Below are 27,776 nucleotides of genomic sequence, written 5' to 3' on the forward strand. Positions count from 1 at the left end.
TCCCACAACAGAAACAACACTTGTTGGTTTTTTTGTCTTGTAGAGACACACCGCACTGTGCTGAACCAGATCTTGCGTCAGTCCACCACCCATCTGGCTGATGGTCCCTTTGCTGTCCTCGTTGATTACATTCGTGTGCTGGACTTTGATGTTAAACGAAAGTAGGTTTCCATGTATCAGTACTAGTTTTCCAATTTCTTCTGTTCTCTCTTCTGAAAGAAAAGTAGAAGGAGGCTCTGTTGTTTTTATTTATATTATACTCACTACCCAGGCATTTGTTGTGTCTTTGTTCTGTTTCCACAGTGATAAAAGGGCGGGGAGGGGGGCGGACAGTCAGGAGCAGGAATGGAAGTGACTTGGTGGAATGAACTGGTTCAGTTTTGTTCTGCTTTTTTACAATTATTCTCCTTCCCCAGGAGTGACTTAAAAGTAAAGGTCTTGTCTGTCCCCCACCCAGCAAAACAGCTGATCACATTTGTAATGCTTGGAGCTCCCAAACTATTTATCCTCAGTTTATCTCCTTGGAACTTCTCTATTCATGGTGCCCTATAGTCATAACTCTGCATGTCAGAGGTGGTGACTGTATGCTTACTCTTCTTTCCCAGATACTTCCGGCAAGAATTGGAAAGACTGGATGAGGGGCTGAGAAAAGAAGACATGGCTGTGCATGTGCGTCGGGATCATGTCTTTGAAGACTCTTATCGGGAATTGCATCGCAAGTCACCTGAAGAAATGAAAAATAGATTGTGAGCAATTTGTTCTCTTTCATGTTGTTGAAACTGGACTTTTCTCATATGCACCAGTTTATGAGCTATCTTTACTAAGGAACCTTAGACCATCTTCTGATCTTTGTCCTTGGTATCCCTTTTTTGTACATTGTTCATTTTCAATTTTCCATCATGGTCAACTGTAGTTTCTGGTAGTTTGGTAGTTTCTGCGCCTGAGCAGACAGCTTCGGAACCTTCTAGATCAGTGGTTCTCAACCTGGGGTCCCCAGATGTTTTTGGCCTACAACTCCCAGAAATCCCAGCCAGTTTACCAGCTGTTAGGATTTCTGGGAGTTGAAGGCCAAAAACATCAGGGAACTCCAGGTTGAGAACCACTGTTCTAGATAGATTTGAAAAACTTTGGTGGTTGGCCCCGCCACCCTCCCCTTGCGAGTTTAAGTAGCAGGTGGGCAGCGCCACCGCCTCAGTTCTTTTCATCCGCCGCTTATGCAGCATTTATGGAACCTCTCTCTCTGTGATCTTTGACTAGTTTTTTATTATTATTATTATTATTATTATTATTATTATTATATTATTATTAAACTGTGTTACTGGTTTGGTTTTCGCCTGCACTACGCTACATATCAGGCCAGTAATGGCGTTTCCTCTTCGTGGAGTCTGTGAAAGACGCACATAATGGGTTTACTTTCTGCGCATGCGCAGCTGTTCGGAACCTTCTAGGATCTTGTATTAGAAACATTTTGGCGGGCGCCACGCCCACTCTCCCCAAGACTATAAATGCCCAAGGCAGGAGCCTCGGCTTAGTTCCTTTTTCCGGCGCATCAGCAGCCTTTGGAACCTCTCTAGCCTTAGCGACTTTCTTATTCTCTTTCTTGCGGACTGACCATGTTTTTGACCCAGACCACTCACCGACTAAACTGCCTTCTCCTTCCCGCGAACAGATTACGGACTCCCAACGACTCTCAGGCCAGTTCGCTCTCAAAATAAGCGCTACCTCCTTTTTTAATAAATGTGTGTGTGTGAGTGAAGGAGGAACATATGTCTCTCCAAGGCACAGAAGGGAAAGGCAAGCCCATAGACAAGAGAACATAGTGCACCCATTCGAGTCAATCAACTTCCCCGTCCAGTATCCGGGGAAGTTGATTGGCCCGAATGGGTGCGCTATGTGTCTCTATATGTTCCTCCTTCACTCACACACACACACACACACGCCAAGTGCGTTAGAACCACAGCTTTCAGCCCTGCTGTAGACTGAGCCCTTTTTACCTCAGATCATTAGAAGAGAACCACGTCTGAGCCTTTGGCCATATTGGAAGTTGGAACTGCCGAGGAGGTATGTAATCTCCAAATACTAGGTGCTTGCTGACTGCAAAACCATCATTTTTTGGCATTTTCTTAACATTTGTACGCACTTTGTTTTATCAGATATATCGTGTTTGAAGGGGAAGAAGGCCAGGATGCTGGTGGCCTCCTGCGTGAGTGGTATATGATCATCTCCCGGGAGATGTTTAACCCCATGTATGCACTCTTCCGCACATCGCCTGGCGATCGAGTCACCTACACCATCAATCCTTCTTCTCACTGTAACCCCAACCACCTCAGCTACTTCAAATTCGTTGGGCGCATTGTGGCTAAGGCGGTGTATGACAACCGGTTGCTAGAGTGCTACTTCACCCGCTCCTTCTACAAGCATATCCTAGGCAAGTCAGTCAGGTCAGTCATCCATTTACTTTAGGGTCCTTGCTGAACATATCATTGTGCTTTTTGAAAGTACATGGGACCTCTTCTTGTCCTTCAACTCCACAGGTACACAGATATGGAGAGTGAGGATTATCACTTCTACCAGGGACTGGTCTATCTCCTAGAGAATGATGTTTCCACTCTGGGCTATGACCTCACCTTCAGCACTGAGGTAATTTTCCATCCCCATCTGTTGAGAAGACTTCACATCTTTGGATGTTTAAGGCTATTAGAACTTAAGGAGGAAGAGACAAAGAGAGATCTGCAGACTCAGGAAGTGGGATATGTGGACTTAGATGGAGATAATGGCTGATACATTTGAGTACACTCAAATTTTGTATCGAGAAGTATCAGACATACTAGTCCGACAGGATTGATAGTTGAAAGATGCAAATTTTGGTCAGGAGTAGGCACAGTGTTTTCTGTTGAACTTTATATAGTTTCCCATCGTGGTCAACTGTGAATCACACATATGGTAGTTTCTGCGCCTGAGCAGACAGCTTCGGAACCTTCTAGATAGATTTGAAAACTTTTCTGGCGGTTAGCCCCGCCCACTCTTCCCTTGTGAGTATAAGTAGCTGGTGGGCGGGGCGACTGCCTCAGTTCTTCTTATCCGCCGCTATTGCAGCAGCTTAGGAATCTCTTGCTCTTTAGGTTAGCTTACTATTAGGAGTAGGCACAGTGTTTTCTGTTGAACTTTATAAAGTTTTGTGTTTTCAAATGGTTCTCCCCTACGAACCATCAAGATTACTAAGATCATCTGGAGAGGCCCTGCTCTCGGTCCCACCGGCCTCGCAAGCGCGCCTGGTGGGGACGAGGGACAGGGCCTTCTCGGTGGTGGCCCCGCGACTCTGGAACTCTCTCCCTCTGGAGGCCAGAACCGCCCCATCCATCCTAACATTTAGGAAACGGGTGAAGACATGGCTGTGGAGTCAGGCCTTCGAGGAATGAGAGAACACCATAGGACCCTGGATGGAAGTTGATGTAGATCCATCTTAATAGGACGACTGACCACAGTAGTTTTAGACATAGTGTTATTTTAAAGTTTTTGTAATTGTGATATATGATATTTTAATGAATGTATATGTTTTTATGGCTGTAAACCGGGCTGAGTCCCTCAACGAGGTTGAGAAGCTCGGTATACAAAACTGTGAAATAAATAAAATAAAATAAATAAATAAATAGCGTGTGACGGAAAGTCACAGGACTGGAGATATTGCTTCTACGTATTAGGAATTGTGTGGAGAGTTTTGCAAAAAGGATGGCATTTGGTCATTAGTTTCAAAACAGTTAATCTCTTATGCATAAAGGAATGGTGGTGCCAAGATAAGCCTATAGTGGTTCCTCTTTCTTTTACAGAGGTTTTTTTCAGCTGCTCCCAAGATTTATTGTACAATTATCTGATAGTAAATGGAAGCTGAGGAAGAATTTATGGAGTTGAACAAGTACCACATTAATTTGTACTTGTTCATTAACTTTTAAACCATTACATTTGGCCCGACCATAGGTTTTTAAATCTTTGTGTGTTATTGTTTATATGTGATTTATACTAATTGTATTGTTTTTGTTTATTGCTTGGGGAGTCCCTTGGGAAGATGGTGGCGGGTGTAAATAAAGTATTATTATTATTATTATTATTATTATTATTATTATTATTATTATTATGGAAAGCCAGTACTGAGTCAAACTGGATGTAAACCTTTTTTAGATTGGGCAAAGTAATTCCAGTCCCCCCATCTGCTTTCTGGTTGATCATTGCTTTTCTGTCTCCTCCTGCCACCCAAACAGGTTCAAGAATTTGGTGTGTGTGAGGTTCGTGACCTTAAGCCCAATGGAGCTAACATCCTTGTCACTGAGGAGAACAAGAAGGAATATGTGCACTTGGTGTGTCAGATGAGAATGACAGGTGCGTTGCCGCAGAATTCATCTGTAGGGAGAGGGCAGATCATGGGAAAATTGTGGAGGAAACATGATCTAATCTCTGGGTTGTAGGTTTTTTCGGGATATATGGCCATGGTCTAGAGGCATTCTCTCCTAACGTTTCGCCTGCATCTATGGCAAGCATCCTCAGAGGTAGTGAGGATGCTTGCCATAGATACAGGCGAAAAGTCAGGAGAGAATGCCTCTGGACCATGGCCATATAGCCCGAAAAAACCTACAACAACCCAGTGATTCTGGCCATGAAAGTCTTCGACAATAGATTGATCTAATATCTGTTTCACCTGGACATCTTCTCACACACACTAATCATTTTTCACACACTAATCATTTTTTTCAAATGTAGTCGCATCTACCTGCGACTACATTTGAGAATATTAATGCAAATTTCAAGCAGGTCTCAGAACTAGCAGATGCTAAACATACTGTGCAGCTATAATGTGGAAAACAAACATAAATGCATCCTTAAATAGCATTTCTTTATTGTTGTTATTATATTCATTATGAGGAAGGAAGTCACAAACAAGGTCAGAGTCAAAAGTTAGCCATATGACTACTGTAATGCACTCTACGTAGGGCAGCCCTTGAAGACAGTTCGGAAACTATAGCTGGTGCAAAGGTCGGCGGCCAGATTGTTAACTGGAGCAAATTACAGGGAGTGGTTAACCCTCCTGTTTAAACAGCTCCACTGGTTGCCGATGGGTTTCTGGTCCCAATTCAAGGGGCAAGTTATTACCTACAAAGCTCTAAACAGTTCAGGACCTGCCTATCTGCGTGACACCTCCTCCCCTACAAACCCAAATGATCCTTAAGATCTTCCGGGGATGCTCTTCTCTCGCTCCCGCCCCCGTCTCAGGCTTGATTGGTGGGGACGAGGGAGAAGGCATTCTCGGTGGTGGCCCCCCCGTCTCTGGAACTCCCTCCCTAGGGAGATTAGGCAGGCACCCTCCCTAGCCACATTCCGTAAGGAATTAAAGACGTGGATGTTTCGTTGTGCCTTCGACTGATGACCCCTATGACAAACTATTGTACCATGATCTATTTTCACTATTTAACCTGAATTCCTATATTACATCATTACTCATATATGTAAGTTATATGAGTTAATCGTGATCCTGTTTAATTGCTCTTTTTCCATGACATCCCCTGTGCCATTATATGTCCCTATCCACCTTATTGAAGTATTTACTCTTTAATCAATTTGTATGGTGGCCTCCTTCCCCCCTCCAAAATTGGTTTGCTGTTGATTGATACTTGTTTATTACTGTTATGATGTTTTTGCTATTTTAATTTGTAATTTACTGTTGTTTTTGCTTTTAATCTGTATGTTGCCTGGGCTTGGCCCCATGTAAGCCACCCCAAGTCCCCTTGGGGAGATGGAGGCGGGGTAGAAAAATAATGTAGTAGTAGTAGTAGTAGTACTTCTTCTTCCTCCTCCTCCTCCTCCTCCTTCTTCTTCTTCCTCCTCCTCCTCCTCCTTTTTCTTCCTCCTCCTCCTTCTTCTTCTTCCTCCTCCTCCTTCTCCTCCTCCTCTTCCTTCTTCTTCTTCCTCCTCCTCCTCCTTCTTCTTCCTCCTCCTCTTCCTCCTCCTCCTCCTTCCTCCTCCTCCTCCTCCTTCTCCTTCTTCTTCTTCTTCCTGCTCCTCCTCCTCCCCTCCTCCTCCTCCTCCTCCTCCTCCTCCTCCTCCTTCTTCTATGATTTCTCATTTCCTTTTTTAAAACAAGCCAGCCCATATGTGAGAAATTGTGACTTTTAAAAATATATACACACTTGCAGAGGGAAACGGAAATGCTGCCTCAACTGAGTTCTTACTTGAGCCACAGGTTATTCAGAACTTTTTCCCTTCTTCACTCCTAGTAACAATCTCTGTTTTCCTCTGGCAGGAGCAATCCGCAAGCAGCTGGCTGCCTTCCTGGAGGGCTTCTATGAGATCATCCCCAAGCGCCTCATCTCCATCTTCACAGAGCAAGAGCTAGAGCTGCTGATTTCAGGCTTACCCACCATCGACATAGATGACCTGAAATCCAACACAGAGTATCACAAGTATCAGGCAAACTCTATACAGGTTAGACTTTCCATGCATTCTAGATTTTTTTTTCTGGCACTCTCAATTTCTTAAGAATTGCAAAAGAGAATGGGCTACTCCCAACTTCATTATTCTTTGGGAAATTGATAAATTGAGTTTGTTCATGACTCCCAAATGTATGAAAGCTACATATCATTTGCCACCTATTTCACTCAAAAGGGGATTTGGGAGAGAAGAGTGTTATCAACTTCCAGAGATCTCCAGGCTTTCCATGCTGTCTGAAAGAAAGCCACCACTTTGAACTCTTAAGTTCCATTCTTTCTTGTGCTTCTTCACAGATCCAGTGGTTTTGGCGGGCTTTGCGCTCTTTTGATCAGGCAGACAGAGCGAAGTTCCTGCAGTTTGTCACGGGCACATCCAAAGTGCCCTTGCAGGGCTTTGCTGCCCTGGAGGGCATGAATGGTATCCAGAAATTCCAGATCCACAGAGATGACCGTTCAACAGACAGGCTGCCTTCTGCTCACACGTGGTAAGGGACACCTGGATATGTTTGATATATTCAGACATTTGTGCTTAGTTATTTCTTGAATGTAGGCACCCAGACTACTCTCTGCAAATTAAGTGATAATTTAAATCAGGGGTCCACAAACTTTTTAAGCAGAGGGCCAGGTCACAGTCCCTCAAACTGTTGGAGGGACGGATTGTAATTTGAAAAAAAATGAATGAATTTCTGCATTTGGGTAATGAGATGGATTGTTGTTGTTGTTGTATGTATTGAAGTCGTTTCAGACTTAGGTTGACCCTGAGTGAGGGCCAGGTAAATGACCTTGGAGGGCCATATCCGGCCCCCGGGCCTTAGTTTTAGGACCCCTGATTTAAATAGACAAACATTACTATAAATCCAGGTCTAAGCAGTGTTTAACCAAGCACCAGCAGTTCTTTTTTTGTGTGAATATGTCAGGAGTAACTTGAGAAACTGCAGGTCGCTTCTGGTGTGAGAGAATTGGCCGTCTGTAAGGACGTTACCCAAGGGACGCCTGGATGTTTTGATGTTTAACCATCCTTGTGGGAGGCTTCTCTCATGTCCCTGCATGAGGAGCTGGAGCTGACAGAGGGAGCTCATCCGCACTCTCTCCAGATTCGAAACTATAACCTGTCAGTTTTCAGTCCTGCCGGCATAGGGGTTTAACCCACTGCGCAACTGGGGGCTCCAGGCAGTTCTTTTGAAGGCTGGCTTTATTTTCCGTCTTCTTGGCTTTCGAACCATACTACCTAATTTCATGGGTGAACTAGCAGATGGACTCATTTCACTGAGCAATTTCAGTCCCTAAGTGGAGGCCTGTTTGGGATTTCTATAAGGAGACTGAAAAAAACATTAGTTTATTTCAGTGGAGGAAAGGGAGGAATGTACAGTATGACCCTCATATATGCAGAGGATACATTCCAAGACAAACATTCCCTGGATACCTGAAACTATAGATCAGTGGTTCTCAACCTTCCTAACGCCACAACCCCTTAATACCCCTTAATACGCTTCCTCATGTTAGTTGTTCATTGCTACTTCATAACTGTCATTTTGCTGCTGTTATGAAGCGTAATGTAAATATCTGATATGCAGGATGTATTTTTGTTCACTGGACCAAATTTGGCACAAATTTGAATACTGGTGGGATTGGGGGAGGGTATTGATTTTGTCCTGTGGGAGTTGTAGTTGCTGGAATTTATAGTTCATCTACAAAGCGCATTCTGAACTCCACCAATTTAATCAAACTTGGCACAGAACTCCCATGACCAACAGAAAATACTGGAAGGGTTTGGTGGGCATTGACCATGAGTTTGGGAGTTGTAGTTCACCTACATCAAGAGAGCACTGTGGACTCAAACAATGATGATCTGGACCAAATTTGGCATGAATTCTTAATATGCCCAAATGTAAACACTGGTGGAGTTTGGGGAAAATAGACCTTGACATTTGGAAGTTGTAATTGCTGGGATTTATAGTTCACCTACAATCAAAGAGCATTCTGAACCCCAACAACGATTGAATTGGACCAAACTTCCCACACAGAACCTCCATAACCAACAGAAAATACTATGTTTTCTGGTGGTCTTTAGTAACCCCTCTGACACCCCCTCACGACCCCTCCAGGTTGAGAAACACTGCTATAGATAATAGGGAATTTAGTATTTTGATTATACTTGGGCCAGAAGCATACCATAGAATAGCATTGGAGAACCTAGAGAGGCCCACAAGCACTTCCATGTATGAGCCTTTTTAGGTCCTTCAACTGTGATTTTATGGTATGCTTGGGTCAGAAAATACCATAGAATTGCACTGGAAGATCTTGAGCAGGCATGGGTAAACTTCATCCCTCCAGGTATTTTGGACATCAGCTCCCAGAAATCCCAGGCAATTTACCAGCTGTTAGGAATTGTGGGAGCTAAAGTTCAAAACACCTGGAGTTCCAAAGTTTGCCCATGCCACATCTAGAGACATCCACAAACACTTCCAAGATAAATATTCTTTGGAGCATAGGTAAGTGAAACTGCATTTTGACTCCATTGAAAAGGGGTCTATACTGCATAAATTCATATTTGTGAATTAGGATATAATTACTTAAAAGAAAGTTGTCAAGATTCAAGGCTTCCATTTTACTGATCCAAATTCCAGATTAGGGTAGAATGGGGTGTCCGTCATTTGGGGCAAGTGCTTGGCACACATAGAGAGAGATAACACCATCTGCTCCAAGGGGTAATCCTTGTTTCCCTGTCGTGGTCAACATTGAATTGCACATATGGTTATTCCTGCTCCTGCGCAGACCAGGTTTGGAATCTTCTGGAAAGACAAAACAGACATTTTTTGCCCCACCCAGTCCCCCCGAGTATATATAGACTGTGGGTGGGGCTAGGCCCTCAGTTCTCTTGATCCGCCGCTTTAGCAGCAGCTTGAGAAAATTCAGCTTGCGAGCTTCTGTTTGGAGTGCTTTTTGAACTACGACCTTTCTGGTATTGACTTGGACTGGCTTACAATTTCGAGGTACTCCCTGACGTTGACTCTGGACTGTTTTCTTGCTGACTCTGAACTGTTTTTTTGGACTGGAGGCCTAGGAATTGGATGGAAATGGCAAAGAGACAATGTCCTTTGAAATTGAGTTAGTTGGTCTGCTGCTCAGTGTCCTCCCCTTTGATATATTTTCTGCTTTCTTTCTCCAGTTTCAACCAGCTGGACCTCCCTGCCTATGAAAGCTATGAGAAATTGCGTCACATGCTGCTACTGGCCATCCAGGAGTGCTCGGAGGGCTTTGGCCTGGCGTAAGGGTGGCTCCAGCTGCCATATTTTTCTACTGTCAGACTTGGGGAGCAACGGGCGGGAGTGGAACCGAGCGATGCTCCTCCTCTTTTCCAACCACCTGTGTGTGTGTGTGTGCCCTGCTGCCCCCTTACTGAAGAGAGCCAGAGACCCCCAGCCAATCAGCCATCTTCGGAGGCGGGGCCAGGGTGCAACCCGGAGAGAAAAAGACAAATTATATATATAAATATATATATATTTTTTGGTTTAGTTTGCATTTCTTAATTTGTGCTTGGAATGTGTTGAGGCGGCGGGAGGGAGCGTTTGGATTCTTTTGTTGGTCTCTTTCCTTGGCACCCATTTGCTGCTGGAAAGGAACCTAAGGTTTAAAAAAATTCCAAAAAAGGAAAAAAAATAAAAAATAAAAGCGCACTCTTGATAAGAATGCCTTGTGCCTGTATTGATTTTGGGAAGCGGAGTGGGCATGGAAAAGCCCACAGGGTTTTGAGAAGAAAATCTTCAGGGGAATACCAAACAAAGAGCACTGTACATGTGTAGCTTTTGAACAAAAACTGCAAAAAATGTGTGTGCATCCAGTGTGGGAAGGGTTCGTTTCTCTTGATTTGAGGAGGAGATTTCATTACGAGTGTCCTGAGCATCCTGAGCCACCCAATTCAGCTGTAACTGATCTTTGGAGCACAAATATGTGAGAGAAGGAATAGCTCGGGGCTGTGTCTGATACATCCAGACTCTGTAGATGCATTGCCAGACTTCCTGTCTAACCGGTTGTGGTCTTGGTGCCCAGTACATATGCCCTCTCCCCAACCTTCCCCTCCATGTTACAATTCCCAAACAGTCACGACAGTCCATACCAAAATAAATTTTCAGAATCAACTTTGAGGTGAACGAACCATTTTAGAAAGTTAGGAAGCATTTAAATAATATACCGTATATACTCGAATATAAGCCGACCCAAATATAAGCCGAGGCACCTAATTTTACCACAAAAAACTGGGTGAAAAATGCAGCCGCTACTGGTCAGTTTGACAGATGACTACCCAGTCTTTCTGTCATTCCCTTCTCCCCCCTCGCGGAGCACGAGCTTTCCTCAGCGGCGGCAGAGAAGGAAGCCCCTGCGGCAGGCTTTTCCACAGGCTTGCTCTCCTTCCTGTCCCCATGCGTAGCTGCGGAGGCAGCGGCAGGAGGACGCAGGAAAGCTGCGCATGGGGCAAGGGGGGGAGGGGCAAGTGCATGCCACTCCCCTTCCTCTCTGGCCACGCGCGCTCCTTTTTCGGCGGCGGAGGCAGGAAAGACGCACGAGGGAGAAGGGAGAGGCGCGCACCTCTCTCTCCTCTGATGCCCTGTGCGCGCCTTTACCGCCACTGCCGAGGAAGACGCAGCGGCAGCAAAGGTGCGCACAGGCATGGGAGGAGAGAAAGGCTGCTGCGTCTTCCTCGGCAGCGGCAATAAAGGCGCGCATAAAGGCGGGAGGAAAGGCGCGCACCTTTCCCTTCTCCCTCGCACATCTTTCCTGCCTCCGCCGCCGAAAAAGGTGCGCACACGGCCAGAGAGGAAGGGGAGTGGCGTGCACTTGCCCCTCGCCCCATGCGCGGCTTTCCTGCATCCTCCCACCGCTGCCCCCTCCACCGTGGCCACACATGGGACAAGGAAGAAGGTGTGTGCACAGGAAGAGAGGAAGGGGAGCGGCGAGCACTTTCCCCTCGCCCCATGCGCGGCTTTCCTGCATTCTCCCACCGCTGCCCCCTCCACCGTGGCCGCACATGGGACAAGGAAGAAGGTGTGTGCGCAGCAAGAGAGGAAGGGGAGCGGTGAGCACTTTCCCCTTGCCCCATGCGCAGCTTTCCTGCATCCTCCCACCGCTGCCCCCTCCACCGTGGCCGCACATGGGACAAGGAAGAAGGTGTGTGCGCAGCAAGAGAGGAAGGGGAGCGGTGAGCACTTTCCCCTCGCCCCATGCGCAGCTTTCCTGCATCCTCCCACCGCAGCCCCCTCCATCGTGGCTGCACATGGGACAAGGAAGAAGGTGCGTGCGCGGCAAGAGAGGAAGGGGAGCGGTGAGCACTCCCCTCGCCCCATGCGCAGCTTTCCTGCATCCTCCCACCGCTGCCCCCTCCACCGTGGCTGCACATGGGACAAGGAAGAAGGTGTGTGCGCAGCAAGAGAGGAAGGGGAGCGGTGAGCACTTTCCCCTCCCCCCTCGCTCCATGCGCGGCTTTTCTGCTTCCTCCCACCGCTGCCCCCGCCACCGCGGCTGCGCATGGGACCAAGCAGAAGGAGAGCAAGCCTGCGGAAAAGCCTGCCGCAGGGGCTTCCTTGTTCTCTGCCGCCGCCAAAGCTGCTGAGGAAGGCTTGCCTTTCCCTCTCCTCGGTTGTTCCGTGACCCGAATATAAGCCGAGGGGAGGTTTTTCAGCCTGAAAAAAAGGCTGAAAAACCCGGCTTATATTTGAGTATATGCGGTATTCTGCACTTTGAACTGGAGGCTTTTCCTTCAGATATTGTGCAGGGTTTTTATGCCTTCTAGTTCACTTGGCCTACTTTTTATGTGGGGAGGGTGACCACTAGATGGAGACATGGGGCAAAACATTTGAGATTAATCCTGGAGGCAGCTTCTTTGATTCCTCTGCGTGGTCCCTGTGAAATGCACACATATGGGTCTTCTGCAAAATGTACAAAGACGTAAGACAAACATAAGGTATAGGATGCTCTGAGCACATGTTCAACCGAAGAATTTGTCATTGTTACCATAATCATATTCTCAAGCCCTCTCTCTTAAATCCACCTACTGGTTTTCCCCCAGCACTTAAATCTGAAACAGGAGTCAGAAAGAATGAAGAATTCCATTCTTTGGCCTAATGAAAAGAGGAATCCACACAAAATAGGTTCCATCCCAGTGGTTCTCAACCTTCCTATTGCCACGACCCCTTAATAGAGTTCCTCCTGTTGTGGTGACTCCCCAACCATAAAATCATTTTCATTGCTACTTCATAACTGTCATTTTGCTACTGATATCAATTGTAATGTAAATATCTGATGTATTTTCATTTACTTGACCAAATTTGGCACAAATACTCAATACACCCAAGTTTGAATACTAATGAGGTTTGGAGGGGATTGATTTTTGTCATTGGGGACTTGTAGTTGCTGGGATTTATAGTTCACCTACAATCAAAGAGCCTTCTGAACTCCACCAATGATGGAATTGAACCAAACTTGGTACACAGAACTCCCATGACCAACAGAAAACACTTTGGTGGGACCTTGAGTTTGGGAGTTGTAGTTCACCTACATCCAGGTAGAGCACTGTGGACTTAAACAATGATGGATCTGAACCAAACTTGGCATGGATACTCAATATACCCAAATGTGAACAGTGGTGGAGTTTGGGGAATTTATTTATCGTGTCATCAGCAACCATACCATTGTATTACATTTCTAACAGAACAAAACAAACAAACTGATTAAAAAAACCCACAAATTTTGCAAACTTGGTAGTTGATTAAATGTCCTTTGACCAATTTCTGGCCACTTGGAGTGCCTCTGGTGTTGCCGCAAGGAGGTCCTCCATTGTGCATGTAGCAGGGCTCAGGTTGCATTGCAGCAGGTGGTCAGTGGTTTGCTCTTCTCCACATTCGCATGTCGTGGATTCAACTTTGTAGCCCCATTTCTTAAGATTGGCTCTGCATCTCATGGTGCCAGAGCGCAGTCTGTTCAGCGCCTTCCAAGTCGCCCAGTCTTCTGTGTACCCAGGGGGGAGTCCCTCATCTGGTTTTTTTTTTTTTTTTTGTCGTGTCAGGAGCAACCGCTCCTGTTGTGAGAGAATTGGCCGTCTGCAAGGACGTTGCCCAGGGGACGCCTGGATGATTTTTGATATTTTATCATCCTTGTGGGAGGCTTCTCTCATGTCCCCGCATGAGGAGCTGGAGCTAATAGAGGGAGCTCATCCGCCTCTCCCCAGATTCGAACCTGCGACCTATCGGTCTTCAGTCCTGCCGTCACAGTGCTCATCTGGTATCACCCACGGATTGAGGTGCTGGGTTTGAGCCTGCCACTTTTGGACTCTCGATTGCTGAGGTGTTCCAGCGAGTGTCTCTGTAGATCTAAGAAAACTATGTCTTGATTTAAGTCGTTGACGTGCTGGCTAATACCCAAACAAAGGGTGAGCTGGAGATGTCACTGCCTTGGTCCTTTCACTATTGGCTGCTACTTCCCGGCGGATGTCAGGTGGTGCAATACCGGCTAAGCAGTGTAATTTCTCCAGTGGTGTAGGGCGCAGACACCCCGTGATAATGTGGCATGTCTCATTAAGAGCCACATCCACTGTTTTAGCGTGATGAGATGTGTTCCACAAAGCAGCTGGCTTGGATGATCTACGGATGGAACAAATCAAGAACTTTGGTTGCTGGTGAACAACTGATGAACAACTGCACTGCATCCTGTCAGATCCCCAAAATCTGGAGGAAAGCAAGTCATCACCATCTTGAAGCCAGGCAAAGACCGTAATGATCCAAAAAGCTACAGACCAATCTCCCTGTTGTGCCAGTCTGGAGAGACTTATTTTGCATAGAATTAGGGAAAAAATAGACCCCTGTCTGATCCCACAGCAAGCTGGCTTCAGGAAAGGCAAAAGCTGCACATCGCAAGTGTTGAACCTGATGGCTTTGAAAGGCAGCAGATCACAGGAGCTGTCTTCATAGACCTGTCAGCAGCTTATGATACTGTGAACCACCGCCTCCTCCTGAGAAAAATGTATAATATCACAAAGGACTACCACCTCACCTGCCTCATAGGAAACCTGCTACAAAACAGGAGCTTTTTTGTTGAGTTTGGGGAAGATAGACATTAGACACTTGTGAGTTGTAGTTACTGGGATGTATAGTTCACCTGCAATCAAAGAGCATTCTGAACCCCACCAGTGACAGAACCGGGCCAAACTTCCCACACAGAAACCTCATGACCAACAGAAAATAATGTGTTTTCTGATGGTCTTTGGCGACACCTCTGACACCCCCACGTGACCCCTCCAGGGGTCCCGACCCCCAGGTTGAGAAACACTGTAATCCATCCATTGCCTCCCAGAGAGAGGCAGAGAAGTTGCGTGTCTTCAAGCTCATTGGTAAACAGGATGTTCATAACCCCCCCTCCTTTCAATTTCTTTCCCTGGCATTGCTTAAGCAGGGCTTTTCCTCCCAGCTCTCTCTGATCTGGAATTACTTTGATGGTATCGCTTTTCATAATTTATTTTTATCTCTTGTTGTTATGCTTACCTTTTAGCCTTGTTTTTTTTTTCTGGTGGGGAAAATTTATTCCACATCCTCTGTTCGAAAGAGATGGCAATGTTTTTCCTGGTATAAGCTTGAGTACAAAAAAGATTGTGCCATTTTTACTTCAAATGGTCTGTCGTGCTTTTGCAGCTTCCTACCCATTGTTTTGTTTTTCCCTTCCTTTTCCCTTTTACTTTCTTACGAGCTTACTTGTCTAATCCTCACATGAAGTTGCTTTAGAAATCACCTTCACACCTAGCTCCAGCAGACAAGAGTTCTTTGTCCCACCGTGGTCATTCCACAGATATATAAACCTAGTTCCAACAGACCTCACTACCTCTGAGGATGCTTGCCATAGACGCAGGCGAAACGTCAGGAGAGAATGCCTCTAAAACATGGCCATATAGCCTGAAAAAAACCTACAACAACCCAGTGATTCCGGCAATGAAAGCCTTCGACAACACACACTCACTACTGTTTTTTCCTAACTTTTTATTATCTATATATATAAATTTGTTAGGGGCATCCAACGAGGAAACAAAACTCAAAACCCCCCCAACGAAACTTAACCAAAATTCCCATGCCCATAACACAACCCACAAGGTACAAACATATCTACTCAAAATAAAAAACAACACAACAACACACTCACAAAACGGCAAAACAACAAAACTCAAAAATCCCCCAACGAAACTTAACCAAAATCCCCGTGCCCATAACACAACCCACAAGGTACAAACATATCTACTCAAAATGAAAAACAACACAACAACACACTCACAAAATGGCAAAACAACAAAACTCCAAAATCCCCCAACGAAACTTAACTAAAATCCCCATGCCCATAACACAACCCACAAGGTACAAACATATCGACTCAAAATGAAAAACAACACAGCAACACACTCACAAAACGGCAAAAGAACAAAACTCAAAAAAACCCCAACGAAACTTAACTAAAATCCCCGTGCCCATAACACAACCCACAAGGTACAAACATATCTACTCAAAATGAAAAACAACACAACAACACACTCACAAAACGGCAAAACAACTGAGCATGCACATTGGCGCCCAGCCGCAAGTTCCCTGGCGCGCGCACATGGCCTTCCGGCCAACGTTCCCTCTGCGGAAACCATGCCCACTCCAAGCCCCGCCGCGCCGCTTCCCGCACACACACACCCCCTGCCGCACACACACACGCAACCCCATGCTCCATCACTCCCCCCGCCGCCGCATACACACACACAACCCCACTCCCCCCGCCGCCACACACACACACGCAACCCCACGCTCCATCAGTCCCCCCACCGCCGCACACACACGCAACCCCACTCCCCCCGCCGCCGCACACACACGCAACCCCACTCCCCCCGCCGCCACACACACACGCAACCCCACGCTCCATCACTCCCCCCGCTGCCGCACACACACATGCAACCCCACGCTCCATCACTCCCCTGCCCCAATCTTACCTCCTTTTACTTCACGCCACCTCCAAACCCCACCCCGCCCCTTCCTGCCCTGTCAAAATCTAGGAAAGACAGGAAGGAAGGAAAGAAGGAAGAAAGAGAAAGGGAGGTAAAGAAAAAGGGGGAAGGAAGGGAAGTTAGAGGAAGAAGAAAAGGAAAGAAAAGGAAAGATGGAAGGAAAGAAAAGAGAGACAGCAGAAGAGAAAGAAAAAGGGGGAATGAAGGAAAGAGATAGAGAAAGAAGAGGAGAAGGAAAGATGGGAAGGAAGGAAGGAAGGAAGGAGGGAAAGAAGGAGAGAAAGAGGGAAGATTGGCCACAGCAACACGTGGCGGGTAAAGGTTGTCATTTCTATTATTATTATTATGCTACTGTTCCTATGAGACCCTTTTAGGGGGAATGGGAGAGGTGTCAGGTCCCGGAGGCAATGCATTGCATTATTGTTATTGTTATGATGGTGGTGAAATAAAAGGAAATAAAAAGAGAAAGAAGGAAGCAAACAGGGAGGGAAGAAAGGCTAAGGAAGAAAGGGGGAGGGAATGAAGGAAAGAGAGAAGGATGAAACCAAGTAGTGAAAGAAGGAAAGAAAGAAAGAGGTAGAGAAGGAAGAAAGGAGAGAAAGGGGGAGGAAAAGGGGGAAGGAAGAGGTAGGGACCTCTCTTTCATAATAGTCCAGATATCTACCTCAACTTTGATAAGTTTTACTATAGGCCACAGCAACGCGTGGCAGGGCACAGCTAGTTATTCTATATTATTATTTTCTTTCTTCTGCTCTTTTCCCTTCTCTATTCCCCTTTCCATCCCTTCTCCTTTCTCTCCACTCCTCCTCCCACCCATTTTTTTCTCACTATCCTATTTTAATATCTCATTCACTTTTGTTGTAAATATCTCTCAATAATAATAATAATAATAATAATAAAGTACTCCCCTAATTATATGGTAGGTGAACACTTACTTCGACTTCCATTAGTGTAATGGGTTTGCTACTGTGGGAACAAACAGACTTGGGCCTTTTACAACAACATAGCTAATTCTGGCAATTGTATATGGCATACCTTTCCCTTCCACTTTAACACTGGAAATGAGCATCACACATTACTTTTTTTGTATATTTGAGCCCACGCACCTCTTTGACCCACTTACCTTTGGAAGTTTTTTCGACTGCCATTTGCTAATATCTTAAATGCTCTCACCACTGTTTGGAAAAATGTACATGAGATCAGATCTGTTATCCTGCAAGAAGCCACACTGTTTTCAGCGTTTCCATTCCGTCTCTGTTTTCTTCCTCTTTCCCTTCCTGTTTAATTAAGTTAAAACACTTAGAAGAATAAATACGTCCACCCCATTACTCCCAAAGGTATATTTAAACTTCTCTGCTGTGTTATTTTTAGTTTCAATATTTTATGTGATCATTCACCTAGGTAAGTGCCACAATGTGGAAACTCCTAAAGACGTGGGTTCCTGAAAGTCCATGTGGTAATGGAAATAGGGCAGCTTTGCTATTCTTAAATTTCCTTCTTCCGCAATGAGTGCCATTCTGATTTGAATATAAGGCTAGACTCTAAAGAACAGAATTAAGATCTCCACTCAATTAAGTACGGTAAGTGACGCACTTTCAGACAATTTCAACAGAAAGAAGGAAACCATGAAAATGAAAAAAATCTGGCTACCAGTATTTAAAAAAACTCTAAAATTACAACAGCAAAACAACAGAAGGGAAACAATCAGGGACATCTAATCATCTCTCAACAAAAGATTGCCCCAGGCACTGCCAGGCCATCAAATGCTAATCAAGGTGGTCCGTGGAAACATTCACACCTAGCTCCAACAGACAAGAGTTCTTTGTCCCACCCTGGTCATTCCACAGATATATAAACCCATTTTCCTAGTTCCAACATCTCACTACCTCTGAGGATGCTTGCCATAGATGCAGCTGAAATGTCGGGAGAGAATGGCTCTAGAACATGGCTATATAGCCCGAAAAAACCTACAACAACCCAGTGATTCCAGCCATGAAAGCCTTCGACAATACATTGATACCCTCTGATTTTAAAACACACCACACATTGAGTTAAAAACCAATCCTTTTTATTGAAGCTGAGTAAAATAGCCAGTCCACCAAACAGTTCCAATATTTTCTATTGGTAATGGGAGTTCCGTGTGCCAAGTTTGGTTCAGTTCCATCGTTGGTGGAGTTCAGAATGATCTTTGATTGTAGGTGAACTATATATCTCAGCAACTACAACTTCCAAGTGACAATATCAACCCCACCAACCCCACCTGTATTCAAATGTGAGTGTATCATGTATTTGTGCCAAATTTGGTGCAATGAATGAAGATACATCCTGCGTATCAGATATGTACATTACGATTCATAACAGGAGCAAAATTACAGTTATGAAGTAGCAACAAAAATAATTTTATGGTTGAGGGTCGCCACAGCTTGAGGAACTGAATTAAGGGATCTCGGCATTAGGAAGGTTGAGAAACTCTGGAGTAAATCATCATCCTTAAGCCCAGCAGGAATATTCTCATGAGAAACTGCCCTTTGCACTGGGGCCTCTCTGTCACTGTCTGCATGAAAATCATTGACCAAACCATTTCCATCTTGCACCTCAGAGTCAGCACCATCATTTCTCTCATCATGTCCCACATCAAGAGCATCATGATCCTGAGCATCATGAACAGAGGCGGCCCTAGGTAATTTTCAACGGTAAACAAACAGTATTTTGGCGCCCCCCCCCCCAAACCAATCATTGATATATATTTTCTGTTCTGTGTGCCATATTTGGTTCAAGTCCATCATTGGTGGAGTTCAGAATGCTCTTTGGTTGTAGGTGAACTATACATCCCAGTAACTACACTTGCCGCATTTGCTCCCTTGCCTGGCCTGCTTTGGGTCCGGAGGCATGCCTGTGTGTGCACCAAAAGTCACCTCTTCTGACTTTCTCCACAGCCATTGGGACCGAGAGAGAGAGAGAGAGAGAGAGGCAGAGGTGGAGATGCCCACCTTTCCTGAAGGTAGGTGCAAAAACAAAGGAGGGAGCGGAGGTGGGAGATACCTCCAGCCGGAGGGACTCTCTCTCTCTCTCTCTCTTGGGTGGAGCAGGAACGAGAAGGGCTAGGCGAGGCTCAAGGGCCCTGCCCCTTTGGGAAAAGGATCGCCCGACAGCGAGGTAAGAAAGCCGAGGCTCCCCCTGGACTGCTAGGGCTGTTGTGAGCTGAGGGGGCGCTCCTCAAGTGGCAGTCGAGGGGCATTTACAGAGGCACCCCTGGCAAAAAAAAAAAGTGTTCTGCAACCGCTTACTTCGCGTAATGGACGAGCCGCCCCTGATCATGAAACACAAACACAGGCTGATTCCCAAGAATTACACGAGGAAAGCCAAAATAGCTATTTTGGGTCTCAAGAAATGGGTGCTGATAACTATTATGTAATTAAATGCGGCACTTGAAAGCACACAAAAGTAGTCTCCACATGGTATAAGCCAAATTATTATGTTTTAATTTACTTCTCCTTTAGCAATTGCAGAGTAATCTTTCAGGGTTTTGGGTAAGATTACGGTCACGGCACCAATTGTTGTTATAGATATCTGTGCATGTTACACTTTTGGGTTAGATTACCAATAAAAGTGTGAAAAGCTCTGAAGACTAAAGAGATTACATATGTGAGGATGCTACTTGTGATAATTTCTCCTGTGCTAACTGGTGTATATACATTTCTTAGAGGTCAGAGAAAGCTGTAAAATCTCTTTCCGTTCTTCATTCTTTAGATTGCTGAGTGTTTTGTTTGCTCCGTGGGTCAATTCCGATGTGTTAATCGGCTTCAAATTCCCTAGAGGAATATAAATCAAAAAAATAAACACTTGGCCATGACGTCCAGAGGATGACCTTGAGCAAATCCGCTATCTTTCAATCCAACCTATTGCTCTGGGATCGTGTGAGGTTAAAATTAGAGAATCCTATGTTTGTCACCCTGAACTCCTTCCAGGAAGGGTGGGATACAAACCCGATAATAGATGTCTGAGAATGGGCCACATCCTGCTCAAGTTTGCGTAAACTTCACATTTGGGAACTTGTGGAAATGTTATGAGGCACATTCATTATTGTTATAAGTAGAACTCTGAATGGCAACAATGGCGTGTGGATTATTCTCTGAAGTCATTCATTATTTCTAAACAGAGAAATAACTTTTAAGCTCCTTTGGAGCATGCAAGCCAGCGTCTAACATTGTCACTTGGGGTAGTAACAGTCGCCTGCAGCAAAACATCCGGCATGACTAACTTTTACGGCACGAGTAATGCTTTACTACTTCCAGAGACCCTTAGCCCTTTCTATGAAAGGAAGAACTGGATCTATGCAAGAATCTCAAGCATAAAGGTTTTTTTTAACTAAAAGAGAAAGGGGCTAAGTAAGGAATACAATATATATAACCTAGGGCTTTTCCTTTGTTTCAAACCTATATTCTGCCTTCAGAATATATATCTGAATGTCTATCCTATAGAAACTCTTGTGTACATAGATGCCTCCTAGAATCCGGCACCCTGCCAGATTCTAGGCTCTTCCCAACCTATATAAATAAAAATGTAATGTTCGTTTGTGGGATTAACAGAACTTAAAGCCACTGGATGAATTTACACCAAATTTGGACACAAGACACCTAACAACCCAATGTATGTCCTTCACTCAAAAAAAAATTGATTTTGTCATTTGGGAGTTGTAGTTGCTGGGATTTATAGTTCACCTACAACCAAAGAGCATTTTGGATTCCACCAATTATGGCATTGAACCAAACATGGCATACAGGCTCCCATGACTACCAGAAAACACTAGAAGGGTTTGGTGGGCACTGACCTTGAGTTTGGGAGTTGTAATTCACCTACATCCAGAGAGTGCTGTGGACTCAATTATGGATCTGGACCAAACCTGGCACAGACACTCAATATGCCCAAATGTGAATACTGGTGGAGTTTGGGGAAAATAGACCTGGACATTTGGGAGTTGTAATTGCTGAGATATATAGTTCACCTACAATCAAAGAGTATTCTGAATTCCACCAATGAATCAAACATGACATACAGGACTCCAATGACCAGCAGAAAACACCAGAAGGGTTTGGTGGACATTGACCTTGAGTTTTGGAGTTGTAGTTCACTTACATCCAGAGAGCACTGTGGACTCAAACAATGAAGGATCTGGACCAAACTTGGCACAAATATTCCATAAGCCCAAATATGAACACAGATGGAGTTTGGGCGGAATAGACCTTGACATTTGGGATTTGTAGTTACTGGGATTTATAGTTCACCTATAATCAAAGAGCATTCTGAATCCCACAAACGACAGAATTGGGGCAACCTTCCTACACAGAAGCCCAATGACCAACAGAAAATACTTAAGGCCATCGAGTTAAACTCCCTTCACCAGGGCAAGAATACACAATCAAAGCCCTCCTGACAAAGAGCCATCCAGCCATAGATAGATAGATAGATAGATAGATAGATAGATAGATAGATATGATTCACACACACACACAGATATAATATCATAGATTTGAAAGTGACCTCTAAAGAAGGACAATTCTATGTTGCATATTCCAGAGTAGGCAAACCAGACACTCTCCACATCAACATTGACAAAGAAACAGCAAGAAATACTGTTTACCCACAAGCAGAAAAAAATTACACATATTAGAAATCAACACTTTCTCATTACTTTCTTTTCCAGATCACCAAACTGGGCCACAGCATCACGTGGCAGGGGGTGGCTAGTCTATATAAATAAAAATGTAATGTTAGTTTGTGGGATTAACATAACTCAAAAACCAGTGGGCCAATCGACACCAAATTTGGACACAAAACACCTAACAACCCAATGTATGTCCTTCACTCAATTTTTTTTGATTTTGTCATTTGGGAGTTGTAGTTGCTGGGATTTATAGTTCACCTACAATCAAAGAGCATTCTGAACTCCACCAATTATGGCATTGAACCAAACGTGGCATTCAGGACTCATATGACCAACAGAAAATAGTGGAAGGGTTTGGTTGGCATTGACCTTGAGTTTGGGAGTTGTGGTTCACCTACATCCAGAGAGAACTGTGGACTCAAACAATGATAGATCTGGACCAAAGTTGGCACAGATATTCCATATGCCCAAATATGGACACAAATGGGAGGTTGGGGAAAATAGACCTTGACATTTGGGAGTTGTAGTTACTGGGATTTATAGTTCACCTACAATCAAAGAGCATTACCTTATTTTCCAGTTTACCTGGGCCACAGCAACACATGGCAAGTAACAGCTAGTCTATGTAAATAAAAATGTAATGCTCGTATGTGGGATTAACATAACTCAAAAACCACTGGGCGAATTGACACCAAATTCGGACACAACACACCTATCAGACCAACAAGGGACAATCACTCATGAAAACACTGAAAAACAAATTGGAAGGGACTATAACAGTCAAAAAAGCAAAAAGACGCTACAGTGCATGTTCAAACACAACTCCCCCTGGCAAACAAAACACACAATATCATATCCACACTCTCTTTCAGACTACATCTCCCAGCATCCCCTAGACCAAGCCCTAGGGGATGATCCAAATGCACTGCTTCCAAGCTGCAAGCTTTCTTCTCCTTGGATTTCTTTGAGAGCATCCCAATCCTTGCATATTTCCAATTTCCTATTCCTGGACGGCAACTCCCAGCAATCCTCCAGGTAGATTAGATAGATAGATAGATAGATACGTAGATAGATAGATAGATAGATAGATAGATAGATAGATAGATAGATAGATACGTAGATAGATAGATAGATAGATAGATAGATAGATAGATAGATAGATAGATAGATAGGAAGATAGATAGGAAGATGATAGATAGATAGATAGATAGATAGATAGATACGTAGATAGATAGATAGATAGATAGATAGATAGATAGATAGATAGGAAGATAGATAGGAAGATAGATTGATCAGGAGGAGTGCTGGGAGTTGCAGTCCAAGAAAAGGTAGAGAAGGAAGAAAGGAGAGAAAGAGGAAAGAAAAGGGGGGGGGGAGGGAAGAGGAAGACAAGGAAGGAAGGAGAGAATGAAAGAAAAAAGGGAAGGAGGGCGGGAGGGAGGGAGGGAGGGAGAAAGAAAGAAAGAAAGAAAGAAAGAAAGAAAGAAAGAAGAGAGGGAGGAAGGAAGGAAGGAAGGAAGGAAGGAAGGAAGGAAGGAAGGAAAGAGAGAGGGAAAGTTGGCCACAGCAACTCGTGGCGGATACAGCTAGTCTATTTTAAAAAAGGAATTACAACAGTAACAAATCCTAATGTGCAATGTGAAGTGCCAGCCTCCAGTGCCATCTTTCACTTCCAATAATACCTAAGCATTAGCTCAGGGGCTTTCTCAGGAAATAAAAATAGCAGATTGCTTCAATCCAACACTTTAGTTGGAGGTGTGCCCATCTGGCGGGGGTGTGTATGTAGAGAGAAGCATTCTTTGAGTTTTCAGTACACCATCCTGCAAGGCTGGAGGTGAAGAAGTTGATGTTTTGTTGTGATACGTTCACCGTGTGTGTGCATAAAGGGGGCAAGGTTTCCATGCCTTTCCCCTCCACACATACACAAAGTTTTGTGTGAGGATGATACTCTTTCGCATATGTCTTTCTCTGAGCTCCATAGTTTGCTTGCTTCAAAGGGTATTTGTGCTTTCTACAGCTAAATAGGTTGAATGCTGTACTTCAGAGGAAGGAATGAGCAAAATGACCTCTGAGAATTCCTTGCCTAAGAAAACCTATGAAATGCATTGGATCCCACCACTATCGCAAACACAGTTGATGGGAACGAGAGACAAGACCTTCTCAGCAGTGGCCCCCCGCCTATGGAACGCCCTCCCTAGAGATATCAGATTGGCCACCTCCCTCTTGTCTTTTAGAAGGAAAATCAAGACCTGGTTATGGGACCAAGTGTTTGATCAGTGAACAGCAAGTGGAAGAAGATCACACAACGTATCGCAATGAATTGACCCAGACTGGTTTTTGGATTTCAATTTTAATGGATGTGTCTTAATTAATTGTTTTAATTGTTGTTTTAATTTTTAATATTTTGATTGTACTGTGGTTGTTTTTATGATGCTTTTGTTTTTGTTTTTTGTTTTTTTGTTTTTTTATTGTTTCATAGTGTATGCAGAAAACAAAACAAATGAGCAAAAGGAAAAAAATAACAAAGAAAACATATGCAAAAAAATTACAAAAGAGTCAATATTCAGTACTCATTAAAGTTATGTACAATCAGATTTGGTTGTACAATTATTTATACCTTAGCATTACATAACCCTCTATCCTTTTGTTAGGCCGCTCTGAGTCCCCCTTTCGGGGGGGAGAAGGAAATAAATAAACAATAAATAAATATCAAATCACTCTCAACAAAAGATTCCCCCCAGGCACTTCCAAGCCATTCAATGCTAATCAAGGTGGTCAGTTGAAACATTCACACCGAGCTCCAACAGATAAGAGTTCTTTGTCCCACCCTGGTCATTCCACAGATATATAAACCCATTTTCCTACTTCCAACAAACCTCACTACGTCTGACGATGCTTGCCATAGAAGCAGGTGAAACGTCAGGAGAAAATGCCTCTAGAACAGTGTTTCTCAACCTTCCTAATGCAGCGACCCCTTAATACATTTCGTCATGCTGTGGTGATCCCCAACCATAACATCATTTTGCTACTTCATAACTGTAATTTTGCTCTTGTTATTAATTTTAATGCAATTATCTTATAAGCAGGATGTATTTCCATTCACTGGACCAAATTTGGCACAAATACCCGATATGTCCAAATTTGAATAGTGGTGGGATTGGGGGCGGGGGTTGATTGATTTTGTCATTTGGGAGTTGTAGTTGCTGGGATTTATAGTTCACCTATAATCAAAGAGCATTCTGAACTCCACCAATGATGGAATTGAACCAAACGTGGCACACAGAACTCCCCTGACCAACAGAAAATACTGGAAGGGTTTGGTGGGCATTGATCTTGAGTTTGGGACTTGTAGTTCACCTACACCCAGAGAGCACTGTGGACTCAAACAATGATGGATCTGGACCAAACTTGGCACGAATATTCCATATGCCCAAATATGAACACAGATGGAGTTTGGGAAAAATAGACCTTGATATTTGGGAGTTGTAGTCACTGGGATTCACAGTTCACATACAATCAAAGAGCATTCTGAACCCCTCGAACGACAGAATCGGGGCAAACTTCCTACACAGAACCCCCATGAGCAACAGAAAATACTTAAGGCCTTCTAATCCAACTCCCTTCATCAGGGCAAGAAAACGTAATCAAAGCCCTCCTGACAAAGAACCATCCAGCCATAGAGATAGATAGATAGATAGATAGATAGATAGATAGATAGATATGATTCACACACATACACATAGATAGAGTATCCTAGATAGGAAAGGAACTCTTACAGAAGGACTATGATATGTTGCATGTTCCAGAGTAGGAAAACCAGACAATCTCCACCTCAACACTAACAAATAAACAGCAAGAAATACTGTTTACCCACAAGCATAAAGGCATTAAATATATTAGAAACCAACACTTTCTCATTACTTTATTTTCCAGATCAACAGACTGGGCCACAGCAACGCGTGGCAGGGGACAGCTAGTAATAAATAAATATCAAAACAAAACAAAAGATTCCCCCCAGGCACTTCCAAGCCATTCAATGCTAATCAAGGTGGTCAGTTGAAACATTCACACCGAGCTCCAACAGATAAGAGTTCTTTGTCCCACCCTGGTCATTCCACAGATATATAAACCCATTTTCCTACTTCCAAAAGACCTCACTACGTCTGACGATGCTTGCCATAGATGCAGGTGAAACGTCAGGAGAAAATGCCTCTAGAACAATGGCCATATAGCCCGGAAAAACCTACAACAACCCAATAAATAAATAAATAGAAAGTAAAGCAAGAAGGAAGACACCAAGTATTTTTCATCCCATAGTTTATTTTTAGTTTGCTTTTTCTTTACCCCCCCCCCCCCCCCCCGTTCTCTCTTTTCTTCTCATACTTTCCTATAAATGAGAAATGTTCCCCCGCTTTTAATGTAAATGAGGTTCCCCCCCCCTTTTTTCTTATTTTTCTCTTTTCCAAATATTATCTTCTTTCAACAATAAAATATAAATTACAAGAACATGGAAAAAGTTTATTAAACTGCAAAAACGTTTTGCGATCATTTTTCAATGACTATCTCAGAGAGTCTCAACCACTTCAACATAGTTTGTGGCGAACACAAAACAAAATTTTCTGGAGGAGAACGGCTACTTTCAAAGTAAGTGCCACACAATTCAATCAGGAACAGTGATTTTTTTCAAATGCCGTTATATAGTGTAATCGCTCCCCAGGGTCTTGCTAGGCATCCTGGCTGTCAAATAATCTCTTTAGAGTCTCAATGGTAGTATTGAACGGCGGCAGATTGAACCGCAAAAGAAACTCGTGAGTCTTAAGCATCTGAGGAATGCCATTTCATTAAGTTTCTGGAATTCCAAATATATTGGAATTTGAAAGGCGGCGTTTCCACCTTGCTCATCTTTGCTTCATTTTCCTCCTCCACTTGCTCTTTCGAGGATTAAACAAAAGGAAGAAACATAAGCATGCCATTTCTGGCAGAACTGTCTAAGAAAACTCTGACACTAAATCTTTTTTATTCATATTAAACACATTCTCTCACAGACTTCATGAGATGGTTGAGATAGTGATGCATAAATGATACATGTGTTATCATATAAAGTGGGCGTTTTATCTGGAATTGTGCATTCCCTCTCCAATTTTTTTTTAAACTCAAGTTCCAGGATGCATAGTGAATGTTGACAAGCTGGAATGTGTCCAGAGGAGGGCGACTAAAATGATCAAGGGTCTGAAGAACAAGTCCTATGAGGAGCGGCTTAAAGAGCTGGCCATGTTTAGCCTGAAGAAGAGAAGGCTGAGAGGAGACATGACAGCCATGTATAAATATATGAGAGGAAGTCATAGGGAGGAGGGAGCAAGCTTGTTTTCTGCTGCCCTGGAGTCTAGGATTCAATGGAACAATGGCTTCAAAATACAAGAAAGGAGGTTCCATCTGAACATGAGGAAGAACTTCCTGACTGTGAAAGCCGTTCAGCAGTGGAACTCTCTGCCCCAGAGTGTGGTGGAGGCTCCTTCTTTGGAGGCTTTTAAACAGAGGCTGGATGGCCATCTGTCGGGGGTGATTTGAATGCAATTTTCCTGCTTCTTGGCAGAATGGGGTTGGACTGGATGGCCCA

General features: G+C 44.1%; 1 protein-coding gene across 11 annotated transcripts in view; it reads left to right on the plus strand.

Annotated features, from left to right (window-relative positions):
* Positions 1 to 10,166, plus strand: part of HUWE1 (HECT, UBA and WWE domain containing E3 ubiquitin protein ligase 1) — a 158,633-nt gene extending 148,467 nt beyond the window's left edge. For all 11 annotated transcript variants that reach the window (XM_067464157.1, XM_060763275.2, XM_067464156.1 and 8 more), the window contains 8 exons: positions 44 to 161; positions 606 to 746; positions 2,154 to 2,441; positions 2,535 to 2,640; positions 4,257 to 4,374; positions 6,290 to 6,471; positions 6,771 to 6,961; positions 9,646 to 10,166. In XM_067464157.1, the coding sequence (XP_067320258.1) occupies positions 44 to 161; positions 606 to 746; positions 2,154 to 2,441; positions 2,535 to 2,640; positions 4,257 to 4,374; positions 6,290 to 6,471; positions 6,771 to 6,961; positions 9,646 to 9,748 (1,247 nt within the window). In that variant the 3' untranslated portion in view covers positions 9,749 to 10,166. The remainder of the gene's footprint in view (positions 1 to 43; positions 162 to 605; positions 747 to 2,153; positions 2,442 to 2,534; positions 2,641 to 4,256; positions 4,375 to 6,289; positions 6,472 to 6,770; positions 6,962 to 9,645) is intronic.
* Positions 10,167 to 27,776: the final 17,610 nt, after the last annotated feature.

The sequence above is a fragment of the Anolis sagrei genome, chromosome 2 (genome assembly GCF_037176765.1).
Source record: "Anolis sagrei isolate rAnoSag1 chromosome 2, rAnoSag1.mat, whole genome shotgun sequence".
Lineage (NCBI taxonomy): Eukaryota > Metazoa > Chordata > Lepidosauria > Squamata > Dactyloidae > Anolis > Anolis sagrei.